The 19,094-nt window shown below is 43.6% G+C and overlaps 1 protein-coding gene across 1 annotated transcript in view; it reads right to left on the bottom strand.

Annotated features, from left to right (window-relative positions):
• Positions 1–405: 405 nt before the first annotated feature.
• Positions 406–19,094, bottom strand: part of sft2a (Vesicle transport protein SFT2A) — a 33,829-nt gene continuing 15,140 nt past the window's right edge. Inside the window, 4 exon segments of the mRNA NM_001146389.1 lie at positions 406–1,181; positions 10,183–10,212; positions 18,220–18,278; positions 18,550–18,585. Coding sequence (NP_001139861.1) covers positions 1,142–1,181; positions 10,183–10,212; positions 18,220–18,278; positions 18,550–18,585 — 165 coding nt within the window. The 3' untranslated portion in view covers positions 406–1,141.

Here is a 19,094-nt window from a genome sequence, read left to right as displayed (position 1 = left end):
CACAAACACACACACGCGCCTCTGCTCCTAGAAAATGCTAAGCATCACACCAACATTTGAGGGTGAACTAAATTAGTTTACTGAAAGGAGCGCAGTTTTAAAATGAAAACAGTTGTCATTCATCAAAAATAGTCTTCCCATTCTTGTAAAGTCTCAGCAAGTCTGATTTTCATTAGACAAAATCCAAAAGTGGAAAAAATTAAGGCATTGAGTTGAAATTTTCAGATTTAAAGGCATCATATTGTAAATGTCTATAGGCTTTAACCAGCTCTGAAAGAACAAGATAGGACATTTTATATTTTTGCAAGGTTGGTGTCAATTCAAATTTAAAGCAGAAAAACAAAAAATTCCAATTCAATAATTGAAAAAAAAAAGTAATCTATTTGAATGACTTTGCCACTAACTGAAACGTAAAAGATATTTATTAGGAGAGTTGTTAAAAAAAAAAACTTCTGGAATGGACTGCCTTCAATTCTAATTGACACCAACCCTTTCTTCATGGATATTTCAATTTCACCTCTCACTTTCACCGGAAGCATTTAAAAACGTCAGACAGAATTTGAGTGTAACAAACAAAAATATGAGATTTTGCAGACAAGCATCAAGCAGGGTCAATTCCATTTCAACTCAAGTCAATTCAGGAAGTAAACTGATATCTCGTCAATGCTTCTCAATGAGAACAATAGAATTTCGAATTTCAGTCAACTTCCTGAATTAAATAAATTGACCCCAACCCTGGTAAGCATAATATGAATACACTTTAGTTTCAGATAACTGTTATACAATTATTGGAAATATTAATGATTCATAGTATGAAACAGCAATGAAAATATATATATATATATATATTAGAAAATAAAGAAGGAAAAACACAATTCCAAAAACAAAATATTTTACATATATCCACTCTGCATACTAGTCTTCACATGAAAAAGTGGACAGTCTGGAAACATTAGACCTGGGTTTCAATACAATTCAAAATCTTTCAAATAACTAGACAAATTGCTCTAGCTTTCCTGGAGTGTTAAGATGGGTGAGGTTTGCAGTTTTGCAATTTTCTATTGGTTCCATCACGCCAGGCATGCTCAATCAAGCCCAGCTAAACTGATTTCAAATAGTGTTTGAACCCACGTCTGTTCTCTTAACTCAGACAGCTGGTGAAGACCTTCATCACGGCGTCCCTGGAGAAGAAGGGAAAAACAGAAGTGTTAGGAGAATCGGTGATAAACGTCAAAAGACTTCATCATGAAGGATGTTTGCATGAACAATCCAGTAGGCTATATTTATCTGAAAAGTAGAAGAACAAAAAAAACAAGAATGATGAAAGCAATTGTGAATAACACTGATTTCTTTCTCGTTCTATCTAGTATTTTAAATTTAAAAAAAAATTGGTACCCACCACAGACATTTGACCCTTTCTTGATAACAATTATAGTATATCACCATAAATGTACTTTACAGTATTGTGATTGCATTTTTTTTTTATTGTTATAGGTGTGGCTCACGAATATTTAATTACGTTTTGGCGGGAAATCAGCACATGCTTAGTGATGCCCCTCCCCCTTCCAGATATTGGAATGATGCGTCACCACAGCAACAGCAAAACAAGGTCACTCATCCCATCTCAATTCTCTCTCCCTCATTCTCACTGTCAACCGCTCACTCTACCCCTATCCATGTGTTGCAAGGCAGACTTTCCTTGCCTGCCACCTTCAACACCTACTGAAGGAGCTGTGAAGCTGAACCAGTAAAGGTTTAAAAGAGGGCGAGCGAGGGCGAGCGCGAGAGAGAACGAGAGAGAACGAGTGGGTTGGTGGAAAAGACAGGTGACTCTCCTGCTTCTCTGACTTGCAGTGAGCTCCCCTCCTTCACACACACACCTTTCCTCTATCCTTATTGGCTCTACACTGGAGGCAACAGACTGCAATTTTAACAACCGGCTTCTTAAAACACACCACATAAATAAACGATAATTGACTGAAATGGATAACACTCCGGTGCAAGTCTATTCTAGGATACCCCAGATTAGGTGCGTCTCAAAAGGGCACCCTATTCCCTATAAAGCGCACTAACTTTGACCAGAGCCTTTTGGGATACCCTATGGGCCTTGGTCAAAAGTAGTGCACTATATATATATATATATATAGCTCGTCTGGAGGTTAGTTAACACAGTGTCCAAAGAAGGGCCAGAAGTATACAGAATGGTGTCGTCTGCGTAGAGGTGGATCAGATTCACCAGCAGCAAGAGCGACATCATTGATGTATACAGAGAAGAGAGTCGGCCCAAGAATTGAACCCTGTGGCACCCCCATAGAGACTGTTAGAGGTCCGGACAGCAGGCCATCCGATTTGACACATTGAACTCTATCATAGAACCATTTTTCTTGGTTAAATAACATAAATAATGCATGTATTATGTTTTTGAAAGGGAAACGGCTCCATACTATAGGGAGGAAGTGGGTTAACCCTGGCTGTCTATGTTGTTTACGGACTCAACTGGTTAAACGTTATGCTCCAAGGGAAACTATAATCATTTCATCATTGAAATATTACTCAGGCCGCGTGATAACAAAAGGAAAACAATAGAGGGTCAAATCAATAATAAAATCTTTCTGAAATGAAAACGGATTTACATTCGACTTCACATTCATTCATATGTACTTTGGATGGCGTCCATATTGAGCTTGTCCCTGCTTACAAATATCTGGGCATCTGGACAGATGAAAAGGCATCTTTTAAAAAAAAACACACTGTTGAGTTAATTAAGAAGTTGAGAATAAAATATTTTAAAAAAGGGCTTCTTCTATAGAAATAGGTCACTAAAGGCTCACTAAAATAGTAGAAAGCAGATCTTTCAGTCAACGTTCCTATCGGTTCTAGACTATGGCCACATCATCTATATGAACGCAGCTGCCACTTCATTACAGCCGTTAGATGCAGTTGATCATTAGCGCACTGCGCTTTATTACGGGCGACATTTTTAGTACTCATCACCGCATTCTCTACCAGAAAGTCGGTCGGCGCCTCTGTGATGTCATCACGGCATTCTCTACCAGGAAGTCGGTCGGCGCCTCTGTGATGTCATCACCGCATTCTCTACCAGAAAGTCGGTCGGCGCCTCTGTGATGTCATCACCGCATTCTCTACCAGAAAGTCGGTCGGCGCCTCTGTGATGTCATCACCGCATTCTCTACCAGAAAGTCGGTCGGCGCCTCTGTGATGTCATCACCGCATTCTCTACCAGAAAGTCGGTCGGCGCCTCTGTGACGTCATCACCGCATTCTCTACCAGAAAGTCGGTCGGCGCCTCTGTGACGTCATCACCGCATTCTCTACCAGAAAGTCGGTCGGCGCCTCTGTGATGTCATCACCGCATTCTCTACCAGAAAGTCGGTCGGCACCTCTGTGATGTCACATAGGTTGATGCATTGCTATGCTTTCATTTATAAAGCCCTTTTACAAATAGCGCCACTGTGCCTAACATCGTTACTCAACTTTAGACATAGGAGTTACCACACCCGGTCTCTACTGAGTTAGGTAAATCAGCTTTTATTTTCCTTGTAATGACGACGACGTGAGGAGCGTTTTATAGCCACGACGCCGACGTGAGGAGCGTTTTATAGCCACGACGCCGACGTGAGGAGCGTTTTACAGGCAGATCAGATGTAGACGCTGTTACTCTTCCATATGGGAATATTTCACATCACCTTTATGTTGGTACAGAGATGAATGCAGGAGGAGACCCATTTTAGAGGAGGGGGTGGAAGCCTCACCCAAACCTCACACTAAAGGGAGAGAAATCTCTGACTCAGTCACAGCTGGGCTGAACAAGCCATGCCTTTAAGGGCTGACGATGGGGGGGGGGCTCAGATTGTATGTGTTTAATCCTCCATGATCTTCAGAGAGAGGGATTCCAAGACAGAAATCACCACTAAAATCCCCCAAAAGCCAACTTGCAAGGGGTCAATCAGAGGTTATCACTGATAATAATATGAATACTACACAACAACAAAAATAACAGCACAGGAAAATAATTCTATGAAATGTATGAATTCACTACTGTAAGTCGCTCTGGATAAGAGCGTCTGCTAAATGACTAAAATGTAAACGTAAAAAAAAAAAAAAAAAAAAAACGACATATTAGCAAGTTTTCAAAAACTGGAAGCCTGGAGCAGGGAAGGGTGGGTGAGAACAAACCAATAGCTGGCCACCTTGACTATTTACATTGACCCCATTTTGTTTTTAACACTGCTCGCTGTTTATTATTTATGCATAGTCACTTTTCAAATTACATTGACTCAAACTCTTTCTTGAACTGCATTGTTGGTTAAGGGCTTGTAAGTAAGCATTTCACGGTAAGGTTTACACCTGTTATATTCGGCGCACGTGAGCAATAACATTTGATTTGGAGCAGGACAGGGTGGGTGAGAACATTAAACCAACAGCTGAAACAGGACAGGGTGGGTGAGAACATTAAACCAACAGCTGAAACAGGGCAGGGTGGGTGAGAACATTAAACCAACAGCTGAAACAGGGCAGGGTGGGTGAGAACATTAAACCAACAGCTGAAACAGGGCAGGGTGGGTGAGAACATTAAACCAACAGCTGAAACAGGACAGGGTGGGTGAGAACATTAAACCAACAGCTGAAACAGGGCAGGGTGGGTGAGAACATTAAACCAACAGCTGAAACAGGGCAGGGTGGGTGAGAACATTAAACCAACAGCTGAAACAGGGCAGGGTGGGTGAGAACATTAAACCAACAGCTGAAACAGGGCAGGGTGGGTGAGAACATTAAACCAACAGCTGAAACAGGGCAGGGTGGGTGAGAACATTAAACCAACAGCTGAAACAGGGCAGGGTGGGTGAGAACATTAAACCAACAGCTGAAACAGGGCAGGGTGGGTGAGAACATTAAACCAACAGCTGAAACAGGGCAGGGTGGGTGAGAACATTAAACCAACAGCTGAAACAGGGCAGGGTGGGTGAGAACATTAAACCAACAGCTGAAACAGGGCAGGGTGGGTGAGAACATTAAACCAACAGCTGAAACAGGGCAGGGTGGGTGAGAACATTAAACCAACAGCTGAAACAGGGCAGGGTGGGTGAGAACATTAAACCAACAGCTGAAACAGGGCAGGGTGGGTGAGAACATTAAACCAACAGCTGAAACAGGGCAGGGTGGGTGAGAACATTAAACCAACAGCTGAAACAGGGCAGGGTGGGTGAGAACATTAAACCAACAGCTGAAACAGGACAGGGTGGGTGAGAACATTAAACCAACAGCTGAAACAGGGCAGGGTGGGTGAGAACATTAAACCAACAGCTGAAACAGGACAGGGTGGGTGAGAACATTAAACCAACAGCTGAAACAGGGCAGGGTGGGTGAGAACATTAAACCAACAGCTGAAACAGGGCAGGGTGGGTGAGAACATTAAACCAACAGCTGAAACAGGACAGGGTGGGTGAGAACATTAAACCAACAGCTGAAACAGGACAGGGTGGGTGAGAACATTAAACCAACAGCTGAAACAGGACAGGGTGGGTGAGAACATTAAACCAACAGCTGAAACAGGGCAGGGTGGGTGAGAACATTAAACCAACAGCTGAAACAGGGCAGGGTGGGTGAGAACATTAAACCAACAGCTGAAACAGGGCAGGGTGGGTGAGAACATTAAACCAACAGCTGAAACAGGGCAGGGTGGGTGAGAACATTAAACCAACAGCTGAAACAGGGCAGGGTGGGTGAGAACATTAAACCAACAGCTGAAACAGGGCAGGGTGGGTGAGAACATTAAACCAACAGCTGAAACAGGACAGGGTGGGTGAGAACATTAAACCAACAGCTGAAACAGGACAGGGTGGGTGAGAACATTAAACCAACAGCTGAAACAGGGCAGGGTGGGTGAGAACATTAAACCAACAGCTGAAACAGGGCAGGGTGGGTGAGAACATTAAACCAACAGCTGAAACAGGGCAGGGTGGGTGAGAACATTAAACCAACAGCTGAAACAGGGCAGGGTGGGTGAGAACATTAAACCAACAGCTGAAACAGGGCAGGGTGGGTGAGAACATTAAACCAACAGCTGAAACAGGGCAGGGTGGGTGAGAACATTAAACCAACAGCTGAAACAGGGCAGGGTGGGTGAGAACATTAAACCAACAGCTGAAACAGGGCAGGGTGGGTGAGAACATTAAACCAACAGCTGAAACAGGGCAGGGTGGGTGAGAACATTAAACCAACAGCTGAAACAGGGCAGGGTGGGTGAGAACATTAAACCAACAGCTGAAACAGGGCAGGGTGGGTGAGAACATTAAACCAACAGCTGAAACAGGACAGGGTGGGTGAGAACATTAAACCAACAGCTGAAACAGGGCAGGGTGGGTGAGAACATTAAACCAACAGCTGAAACAGGGCAGGGTGGGTGAGAACATTAAACCAACAGCTGAAACAGGGCAGGGTGGGTGAGAACATTAAACCAACAGCTGAAACAGGGCAGGGTGGGTGAGAACATTAAACCAACAGCTGAAACAGGACAGGGTGGGTGAGAACATTAAACCAACAGCTGAAACAGGGCAGGGTGGGTGAGAACATTAAACCAACAGCTGAAACAGGACAGGGTGGGTGAGAACATTAAACCAACAGCTGAAACAGGGCAGGGTGGGTGAGAACATTAAACCAACAGCTGAAACAGGGCAGGGTGGGTGAGAACATTAAACCAACAGCTGAAACAGGGCAGGGTGGGTGAGAACATTAAACCAACAGCTGAAACAGGGCAGGGTGGGTGAGAACATTAAACCAACAGCTGAAACAGGACAGGGTGGGTGAGAACATTAAACCAACAGCTGAAACAGGGCAGGGTGGGTGAGAACATTAAACCAACAGCTGAAACAGGGCAGGGTGGGTGAGAACATTAAACCAACAGCTGAAACAGGGCAGGGTGGGTGAGAACATTAAACCAACAGCTGAAACAGGGCAGGGTGGGTGAGAACATTAAATCAACAGCTGAAACAGGGCAGGGTGGGTGAGAACATTAAACCAACAGCTGAAACAGGACAGGGTGGGTGAGAACATTAAACCAACAGCTGAAACAGGGCAGGGTGGGTGAGAACATTAAACCAACAGCTGAAACAGGGCAGGGTGGGTGAGAACATTAAACCAACAGCTGAAACAGGGCAGGGTGGGTGAGAACATTAAATCAACAGCTGAAACAGGGCAGGGTGGGTGAGAACATTAAACCAACAGCTGAAACAGGACAGGGTGGGTGAGAACATTAAACCAACAGCTGAAACAGGACAGGGTGGGTGAGCTTCCATTTGCATGGCTCTGTCTGATGAGCTCCGTGGGCTTAGGGCTTAGGGCTGTGTCCGAAATGGCACCCTATTCCCTATATAGTGCACTACTTTTGACCAGGGCCCTTAAGGGAGGCCCATATGGGGCTCTGGTCTAAAGTAGTGCAAGATGTAGAGAATAGACTTCCATTTGGGACGCAACCTAGAGGGGATTATCAACATATGGTGGAACCAAACAGCGGGGTGTTTAGAAGTGAATAAAAACATGTTTTCATTTAGGGACCAGTGACCAGTGTGTGTGTACTTAGTTCAGTTGGCACTTTGCCATTTGTAGATGGACGACTGCTGCTCTCAAAGATAAAAATCAGTCTCTGGGAGATTGTCATTATTCCCATAAAAGGGCGACTGCACTTCCTTATTTCGGCCTCATTATGAAGATAGGCTAAAAATAGCTTCTCCAATAGAAATCCCCGATCACACTTGTAGGCGATGCCATGGCGACGTCGGCTCGCTAAAGGTCTAGAGTAGAAACACGTCGTTGCGTCTAACGGTTATCTGACGCCAAACTGCAGCTCTGGGTTTAGAAACTGACTGTACATTAAGAAATGCTAGCAGCAAGGCCTCCCTAGTGGCGGCAGTGGTCTGTGGCACTGCATCGCAATGCTTGAGGAGTCACTACAGACCAGGGTTCGTTCCCAGGCTGTATCATAACCAGACGTGACCGGGAGGTCCCATAGGGCGGTGCACAATTGGTCCAGCGTCGTCCGGGTTAAGGGAGGGTTCAGTGCCGTTTAGAAAGTTGTAAACAACTAACTATTACCTGCCTATTACCTTACCTGTCTGGCAGTGTCTCATCGGAGATTATGTTACTACTCAGGTCGCAGGGAGGACACAAGATGCTCGTGAATGGATTTTGGAATATTGACAAGTTGCAGTTGGGATACAAGTGCTCTCTGATCATCATAACTCTAATTTTGCCCGCCAAAAAGTGGCGGACTAGAGTGAATGACAGTATCAAACACATCAGCAAGTGGCCACTCCATTAAGGGCTTAGGGCCAAGCATTATTTCAACGTAACATCGGCTGAGCGTTGTCTTATGTAAACAAGTCTGAAGCGCTGAGTAAAACGGGCAGGTCCGCCTGCGTAAAAAACGGGCAGGTCCGCCTGCGTAAAAAACGGGCAGGTCCGCCTGCGTAAAAAACGGGCAGGTCCGCCTGCGTAAAAAACGGGCAGGTCCGCCTGCGTAAAAAACGGGCAGGTCCGTCTCCGTAAAACGGGCAGGTCCGTCTCTGTAAAACGGGCAGGTCTGTCTGCCTGTCTGGAGGTTCGGACTGCTCTGATTGGATAGAGCTGATTCTCTCGTATTAGTGGGCACGATGGTAATCCAAACCCTCCCAGTACGTCACGATCAAACTTCATGACTAACACTTTGTAGTCAATTTTGACACTAGAATAAATGTTTCTGACTCATAGATGCCACACAGGACGTTTAAAAACAGAGAAGTTGGTTCTAAGGGGCAGTTGACCTTTAACCTTGTCCATGAGGTTTGTGTCAACTAAAGAATGTGCCAACTGGACCACTGAAATCACACACACACACACACACACACACACCATTAGAACCCAGGGTTCTAAAGTGCGACCAATGTGGTTGCATCGAAATATTTAGCTGTGCGACCATGAGTTTTATTTTGGGAGCCCTGTGCGACAACACAAACCTCTCCCAGATAATAGCTGTAGTAATGATAAAGCTTCGCTGTACCGTTGTTTCCCAGTGTCCTAGAGAAAAAAAGTGAGTGCAGATTCGATTGGACCATTTCTACAGCGGCTTCCTTCTAGCCCAAACAGGTCAAAAAATCTGACCCATAGTACATTTTTATCTTCCAACAGCGGATCGGCCAGGACCGCATTGTACATTAATAAACCATGCCGTGGTGGGGGGGGGGTTCTAAAACAGCTTGTTATTTTGATGTTAACAAACTGGTAACTTTACCACTATATTCACACATCTGGAGGCAGAGAAAGGACAAAAATTGTACAATTTTCAATGTAACTCAATAGGAAAATAGTGCTTTTACACAATGTAGAAACCTCATTTCAATGACAGGTATTTGTATCAACATTTAAGGTTTTTATAATAAATAACACTAAAAGACATTTAGTTTATCAGTTTCTTGGACATAACATGTGCTTCAAAAGCAGCTAGAATTCATACAGGTCCAATACAGGCTGTAAATCAGTCAATTTATACAATCTTATTCTCATGTGGTGCTTCTAACCCTTCTTCTTTTAAACTTAGGAGCACCACTCGCTCTAAATTACAGCCCTGGGTGCACCTTATGTACGGCGCTTTGACTGAAATAACACCAACAGACAGTATTGTCAGACTGAGAAGTAAAAGAGAAACAGGGTAGCACTGAACGTTAAGTTGCTCTTCTACCTGTGTAGTAAGACACTAATAAACAAATGTATTTATTACAGTTAAAACATTGGTATATAACAAAGTAAATAAGTAACAACTTTCCCCCCCGCTTCCCAATGATCCAAACCTAGCCCATAGGGGGCGTGGCTATATAGGGTGCGTGGCCTAGCCCATAGGGGGCGTGGCTATATAGGGGGGCGTGGCCTAGCCCCATAGGGGGCGTGGCCTAGCCCAGTAGGGTGCGTGGCCTAGCCCATAGGGTGCGTGGGCCTAGCCCATAGGGTGCGTGGCCTAGCCCATAGGGGCTGGCGTGGCTATATAGGGTGCGTGGCCTAGCCCATAGGGTGCGTGGTGGTGGCAGTCAAGGCACTGGGTTCCACAAATCACACCAGATAAGGTTAAGTTAGTTAGACTAACTGGATCCACAAAAGGGTTAATGTACTGTAGTTTGAAACATAATCCTCTTACCTGGCAAATGGAATATAAGAGATGCTGTACCTAAAAGAGAAAACAAGGGGGGGAACGGTGAGTATAAACACCATACAGGTGAACCAATCAGGTACAGTATCAGGTAACCTATATTATAATATACAGGTATAGTATCAGGTAACCTATATTATACAGGTACAGTATCAGGTAACCTATATTATAATATACAGGTATAGTATCAGGTAACCTATATTATAATATACAGGTATAGTATCAGGTAACCTATATTATAATATACAGGTACAGTATCAGGTAACCTATATTATAATATACAGGTATAGTATCAGGTAACCTATATTATAATATACAGGTACAGTATCAGGTAACCTATATTATAATATACAGGTATAGTATCAGGTAACCTATATTATAATATACAGGTATAGTATCAGGTAACCTATATTATAATATACAGGTACAGTATCAGGTAACCTATATTATAATATACAGGTATAGTATCAGGTAACCTATATTATAATATACAGGTACAGTATCAGGTAACCTATATTATAATATACAGGTATAGTATCAGGTAACCTATATTATACAGGTACAGTATCAGGTAACCTATATTATAATATACAGGTATAGTATCAGGTAACCTATATTATAATATACAGGTATAGTATCAGGTAACCTATATTATAATATACAGGTACAGTATCAGGTAACCTATATTACAATATACAGGTATAGTATCAGGTAACCTATATTATAATATACAGGTACAGTATCAGGTAACCTATATTATAATATACAGGTATAGTATCAGGTAACCTATATTATAATATACAGGTACAGTATCAGGTAACCTATATTATAATATACAGGTACAGTATCAGGTAACCTATATTATAATATACAGGTATAGTATCAGGTAACCTATATTATAATATACAGGTACAGTATCAGGTAACCTATATTATAATATACAGGTATAGTATCAGGTAACCTATATTATACAGGTACAGTATCAGGTAACCTATATTATAATATACAGGTATAGTATCAGGTAACCTATATTATAATATACAGGTATAGTATCAGGTAACCTATATTATAATATACAGGTACAGTATCAGGTAACCTATATTATAATATACAGGTATAGTATCAGGTAACCTATATTATAATATACAGGTACAGTATCAGGTAACCTATATTATAATATACAGGTACAGTATCAGATAACCTATATTATAATATACAGGTATAGTATCAGGTAACCTATATTATAATATACAGGTACAGTATCAGGTAACCTATATTATAATATACAGGTATAGTATCAGGTAACCTATATTATAATGTACAGTATCAGGTAACCTATATTATAATATACAGGTATAGTATCAGGTAACCTATATTATAATATACAGGTACAGTATCAGGTAACCTATATTATAATATACAGGTACAGTATCAGGTAACCTATATTATAATATACAGGTATAGTATCAGGTAACCTATATTATAATATACAGGTATAGTATCAGGTAACCTATATTATACAGGTACAGTATCAGGTAACCTATATTATAATATACAGGTATAGTATCAGGTAACCTATATTATACAGGTACAGTATCAGGTAACCTATATTATAATATACAGGTATAGTATTGGCAGCATACTGTAACAGTGGCAGCCTATCAGACGATTGCAGGCGATTCGAGGCCTAGCTTTCAGCGAGCTGTTCTTGGTCTCCCATAAGAGGGAACGTCATCAGTAGTTGTCACAAAGTGCTTTACAGATACCCAGTCTAAAACCCCAAAACAGCAAGCAATGCAGAGGCACAGTGGAATTATTAGTACCTCATTTGATGAATACCCAGTCAGTACTGCCCAGTCAGTACTATCAACGAATAATGTACACCAGGCCTTCCCTATGTGGTCTGCCAACTCCAGTGTGTGTACTCTAATCTGATCCTTCATGTCAACATATGCTGGGCTGGTTTAGTGTCTGTCTCTCTCGGTTTACATCTCGCTCTCTCTCGCTCGTCCATCTCCGTCTCTCGCTTTCCTATCCCCATCTCCTCCTGATAATAATATCACAGCATATTCTATAATAACATTGTTTCATCGATAAAAATAACTATTTGGTCTGTAAACAACAACAAAAACATTCTTATGCTGGGCAAAAATCGTACTTAAAATGTCGATGAAACAGTAGAAAAACAGGTTGAGTTAGAGAAATAAGATCGTAACAGCTGGTGTTCTACTTTGTAGTGGCTGAGCTCAACTCCAAGAGGATAACAGTCAACAATCCCACCAGTCAGGTTGTATCTAGGACACACGGGTACAACAGAGTGGCTGCGTCTTGAGTATTTAACCACTTAAGGACGTTCGCCACTGGACTTTAACTGGATTTTTGCCCAGTGACCCAAATCAGCTTGAGCCAAGTCACCTCTGCTCTCAAAGGCCAATCAAGTGAATAGCAGTCAGGTGGTAAGTGACTAACAGAATCCAATGTAGGTATGTGGTTATGTTATGACATCATGCAAATGTGCTAAGGCGGTATCCCCTTTGTGTGGCCATAAATACCCCCCAACCCCCTCAAAAAAAGATCCATGCCTTTTGCGGCCAAAGTGGCCGTTGTGCCCTTGGGCTGAACATAATAATTATTTAAAAAAATTCCCTTCTCTTGGCTGCCGATCGCTGTGCTCCGAAGCACCTCTCACTCACATGGTTCGCTCAAGATATCTTAATTCTTACCAGCCAATGCCGGTCACGTGATCAGGTGACTTCTCACAAGCATCTCAGCTAAGAAATAGGCTACAAGTGAAGACGGACGCAACTGCGCGCCTCCTTCTTATTGAATTCCGAGGCGCATTTTGAAGACGTTAGACGAAACGTCCGCAATTTAACTTTTCGTCAGCCAACAAGATAAGTAACAGACAGCACTAGCCTGTGTTAATCTACTATCCCCCCCATAGTACAACTGTTTACCTATTTCTATTGGTCAACTTGTCCTTCTGCGCAATAAATAAATATTCCAAACATAGTCTGGGACCGTTGTGGAATGCGATGGAGCCCAAATTATTACAACCACTGCAGATCCCAAAAAAAATGTTTTAGACATTTTTAAAAGCAAAATGAGGCTGATGCAATAGATCAGAATGTTTAGCTTTAAATGTTGATAAAGTATTAGGCAATTTCTTCACATTGCTGCTCTTATAATGCGCAGTAGGCAGTAAGCACAAATGTTTAGCGGGAAAACGGCATTCTCAAAAGTGACCGCAAATGTGATTATACATGTAATGCTTCATTATATAAAAAAAAAAAAAAAAAAAAAAAAAAAAAAATTGGTAAATTTTTAAATGGTGAAAATGATCTTCCCTAAACTTCACTCACCTATGTATGCCAGTTAGGCTCTACACCAGTTGTAAAGCGGATTAATGTGCTTCATTTTAACAAGTTATTTGGCCACTTTAGTTGTGATACAAACCTTATCAAAACATATAGGTATATGGACTAGGCTACATGAGGTGTGCGCCTATGATTTGCCATACTGCACACAAGCTAGGCATCATTCACAGGTGATAATATATCAATCACAAATCACAGGCTAATATTGTCACCCATCAGACTATTCTTAATTTAATGTTGTCTTTACATTTACTAAATAATATGTGTGTGAATTTAGTTTAGATTTAGAATGGACCATTAACATGCATCGGTCTGGAAACAGGGGCATGAAAAAAACTATGCACTTAAATAGCAATGAGGACCCTTTTCCTGTGGTTCATTTTCATGCCAGCCAGGTAGGCTATATTCCTGTTGTAAAGAGAAGCAATGTGCTTAGTATTAGGAAAGTTGATAAACACATATAGTAGGTCTAGCCTATAGAAAGCTGATGGGATCCTCCTCTTTTTAGTAGAGGCCATCATTCCGTTTTCTCATGCTATTACATAGCCTATAGAAATGTATAGCAACACGGGCTTTCATGAAGTGTTTGATTAGATTTTTGATTACATTTGCATTGATGTCAGGGACAATAGAGTGCTGAGTACCAGACAGTTAACAAGTTTGGTAGGCTACTAATGACCATCAGCAGCATCAGAGCTTGGAGAAACATAATCATGACTCGTGAACACCGGTGTGGCGGGCAACACGGTGACCGTAACAGCCCTAGGCCAGAGTGTGCAAGGCGGTACTGAATGTGTCCGTCTGTCACTTTGATTACTCCAACTTGTCTCTTGACCTGTGTGCACCTACGTTGTAATGTTTCATTCATAGGCTAGGTTGTAGCAACCTCATGATGGGTACAGGGACGATTAGAGTATCGTATAGTAACCTAAACCTATCAATGTTACATTGAGCTGGGTGAATGGAATATGAATGACAGTCATCCAATATGCTGTAATAGAAATAAGGCCATGCTCATCCTCCCTCATCTGAAACAACACTGACTGCCACTGGATGTGAGACTATGGGTATACTGTGTAGGCACATGATCTGAGCCATAAGGGAGACTAGGGATATATCAGATTGGGGGGGGGGGGGGTCAATGTAACCTGTGTTTCTGTCCCCCGCCCCACTTTGGTTCTGAAATCATTATTATTCCACTAACTAACTTGTGTTTGATCTAGTAATGTACCAATATTTATCATTTATAAAATTAGCTATGACATAGTCAATAATTATATAGCACAATGTTGGATTTAACCCCCACTGTTTCCAGACCGATGCATGTTAACGGTCCATTCTAAATCAAAACTAAATTTCACACGCATATTATTTAGTAAATGTAAAGACAACATTCAATTAAGAATAGTCTGATGGGTGACAATATTAGCCTGTGATTTGTGATTGATATATTATCACCTGTGAATGATGCCTAGCTTGTGTGCAGTATGGCAAATTATAGTCACACACCTCATGTAGCCTAGTCCATATACCTATATGTTTTGATAAGGTTTGTATCACAACTAAAGTGGCCAAATAATTCTAAGAAGTTAAGCACGTTAATCCCCATCTCAATCTAAATGGTTTTGAAAAAATGTTAAAACAGAGAGGAAGAGAAGCGAGGTCTTCCCTAGCAGGTGGGATTGTTTATTTTGCTCACCAAGCCAAGAGTTTTTATATAGGAGGTCAATGAGTGTCAAATCTGGTCAACAAATAAATAAAAAAATGGAGTGGCTTATTTGCTAAGTGAGGTTTATAAATCTAAGTTTCTTAATGCTTAGGTTGTTACGCGTATAAGTTGGACACATGACACCCCGGGTTGTCTCCCCGAGTTGTCTCGAGACGGCTATAGATAATCATGGGTAGAGGTAAAGCATCTCGCTCCATTGAATACAGGTGGTTAATGTCGACAATCCTCATCGAATATAGAAAAAAAAAAAAAAAAAATTCTAATAAATTAGATGCATCCACCAACCTAAAGAGAAGAATAGTTGAGAGCCGCTTTGTGGACAACGACTGCCGTTGTCAGGGCGAAGAGACAAGCATCTTGTCAGTACATCCATAAAAACTGTTTTTTTATTTTATTTTTTATAGTGAGCTTCTTTTTTCTTCCTCCCACTTTAGACATGCAGTGCGTCTCGCAAAAGTGGTTCATCGTTATGAAAGGATCAAGTTAAAGCCTGCTTATTTAAAATGATCATATACTGTACACTGATTGTTTAAAGCAAAACTACCAAAACCATTGCTGATGGTGGTGAACCTGAACAAACAAAAAAAAATACATTGTAAGCCCTTTCAGGAGGCAGGCTATAGCCAGGTGAGAGTAGAGTCTCTGTTTGCTAACTTTAAATCCATTAAAAACACAATTTTCAACAGCGCATAGATTAAAAAATAAATAATAATGTTTTAAAACATATCAAATTACATTAGGTAGTCACCCAACTAATAAAGACTAATATTGCATAAGCCATTGTAGAATTAAAATGTTGAAGGTACCACGCAGATGTGCAAGATCAGAAACAGGGTGCCGACCTCGTGTTGGTCAGCGCGTAAAGCGGGGCACATCCACAGACTGTCACTAGGCATGCCTGATGTTCCCTGGGGGGCTGTGAGGCATGACTGATGTTCCCTGGGGGGCTGTGAGGCATGACTGATGTTCCCTGGGGGGCTGTGAGGCATGCCTGATGTTCCCTGGGGGGCTGTGAGGCATGACTGATGTTCCCTGGGGGGCTGTGAGGCATGACTGATGTTCCCTGGGGGGCTGTGAGGCATGACTGATGTTCCCTGGGGGGCTGTGAGGCATGACTGATGTTCCCTGGGGGGCTGTGAGGCATGACTGATGTTCCCTGGGGGGCTGTGAGGCATGACTGATGTTCCCTGGGGGCTGTGAGGCATGACTGATGTTCCCTGGGGGGCTGTGAGGCATGACTGATGTTCCCTGGGGGGCTGTGAGGCATGACTGATGTTCCCTGGGGGGCTGTGAGGCATGCCTGATGTTCCCTGGGGGGGCTGTGAGGCATGACTGATGTTCCCTGGGGGGCTGTGAGGCATGACTGATGTTCCCTGGGGGGCTGTGAGGCATGCAAAATGACTGATGTTCCCTGGGGGGCTATGAGGCATGCAAAATGACTGATGTTCCCTGGGGGGCTGTAAGGCATGCAAAATGACTGATGTTCCCTGGGGGGCTGTGAGGCATGACTGATGTTCCCTGGGGGCTGTGAGGCATGACTGATGTTCCCTGGGGGGCTGTGAGGCATGACTGATGTTCCCTGGGGGGCTGTGAGGCATGACTGATGTTCCCTGGGGGGCTGTGAGGCATGACTGATGTTCCCTGGGGGGCTGTGAGGCATGACTGATGTTCCCTGGGGGGCTGTGAGGCATGACTGATGTTCCCTGGGGGGCTGTGAGGCAATGACTGATGTTCCCTGGGGGGCTGTGAGGCATGCAAAATGACTGATGTTCCCTGGGGGGCTGTGAGGCATGCCTGATGTTCCCTGGGGGGCTGTGAGGCATGCCTGATGTTCCCTGGGGGGCTGTGAGGCATGCCTGATGTTCCCTGGGGGGCTGTGAGGCATGCCTGATGTTCCCTGGGGGGCTGTGAGGCATGCCTGATGTTCCCTGGGGGGCTGTGAGGCATGCCTGATGTTCCCTGGGGGGCTGTGAGGCATGCCTGATGTTCCCTGGGGGGCTGTGAGGCATGACTGATGTTCCCTGGGGGGCTGTGAGGCATGACTGATGTTCCCTGGGGGGCTGTGAGGCATGACTGATGTTCCCTGGGGGGCTGTGAGGCATGACTGATGTTCCCTGGGGGGCTGTGAGGCATGACTGATGTTCCCTGGGGGCTGTGAGGCATGCAAAATCACTGATGTTCCCTGGGGGCTGTGAGGCATGACTGATGTTCCCTGGGGGGCTGTGAGGCATGCAAAATGACTGATGTTCCCTGGGGGGGCTGTGAGGCATGCAAAATGACTGATGTTCCCTGGGGGGCTGTGAGGCATGCCTGATGTTCCCTGGGGGGCTGTGAGGCATGCCTGATGTTCCCTGGGGGGCTGTGAGGCATGCCTGATGTTCCCTGGGGGGCTGTGAGGCATGCCTGATGTTCCCTGGGGGCTGTGAGGCATGCAAAATGACTGATGTTCCCTGGGGGGCTGTGAGGCATGCCTGATGTTCCCTGGGGGGCTGTGAGGCATGCCTGATGTTCCCTGGGGGGCTGTGAGGCATGCAAAATGACTGATGTTCCCTGGGGGGCTGTGAGGCATGCCTGATGTTCCCTGGGGGCTGTGAGGCATGCAAAATGACTGATGTTCCCTGGGGGGCTGCGAGGCATGCAAAATGACTGATGTTCCCTGAGGGGCTGCGAGGCATGCAAAATGACTTGAAGATCAATGACTGTCAACACTATTACAAGCCTAGTTTGACACTGAAGGAGAGGACGCGTCAGTTGTCACAAAATATGAGGTATTTTAGGAAGGTAGAAGGATAGCAATACGAGCAACAGCAAAAAAAATAAAAAAATGTAAATCTGCAATTCGTAATGTCCGATTGAGCCGACATATACGGATTGAATCTAGGCCTAAATTGAACGCACTGTAAGTGGAGTGTTACTTACCACGTCATAGCCAAGAACTGTAGAATGCAGAAGATGATGGCCAATCCCTTCTTTCCCCACTACAGAGACAGAGACAACGTCTATTCTCAGACAACGGTGTTAAAAATATGTGTTATAGTGCATTAGGCCAGCGTTTAAAACATCTGCTAACCATGTGTATGTGACAAATACAATTGGATTTGAAATCAGCTGTGTAGTGCTACGGCAACAAACAAAAAAATACTAAAATTCTGCAACCCCAGTGGGGACCCCAAAAACTGAGTTCTGGGAAACGCTGCCATAGGGTCACGATGTAGGCTACTGAACTGTTTGAGGCTTTCAGATACTTACCCAGAAAACTGCACAAAGCGTCAAAATGAGACAGAGCTGGAGGCAGAAAGAGAAAAACTAGATTTAAAAAAAACTTTTAAAATATTGATTAAATTAATGAATTATCTGATTAATCTTCTATGAGGGATTTACTTCAGATTACCACTCAGCTTTGTGCCCTAAAGGCAGATCAACTTTAAAAGATGTAATCCGCATTAGTGAAAACAACGCCGCTGTTCGCCCCCCCCCCCCAGCGTCTTTGTTATTGTTTTGCTGATGAAGACGGAGGAGAAGAGCATCTGGGAACGTGGTCAAAATATATTCTGCTGCCCACCCACCGACAGGCTAGGCCTAAACCCAAACCCACCGACAGGCTAGGCCTAAACCCAAACCCACCGACAGGCTAGGCCTAAACCCAAACCCACCGACAGGCTAGGCCTAAACCCAAACCCACCGACAGGCTAGGCCTAAACCCAAACCCACCGACAGGCCAGGCCTAAACCCAAACCCACCGACAGGCTAGGCCTAAACCCAAACCCACCGACAGGCTAGGCCTAAACCCAAAC

Source organism: Salmo salar, chromosome 28 (assembly GCF_965601325.2).
Source record: "Salmo salar chromosome 28, fSalSal1, whole genome shotgun sequence".
NCBI lineage: Eukaryota > Metazoa > Chordata > Actinopteri > Salmoniformes > Salmonidae > Salmo > Salmo salar.
Note: the sequence above shows the minus strand (reverse complement) of the source record. Positions and strands in the feature narration are given on the sequence as shown.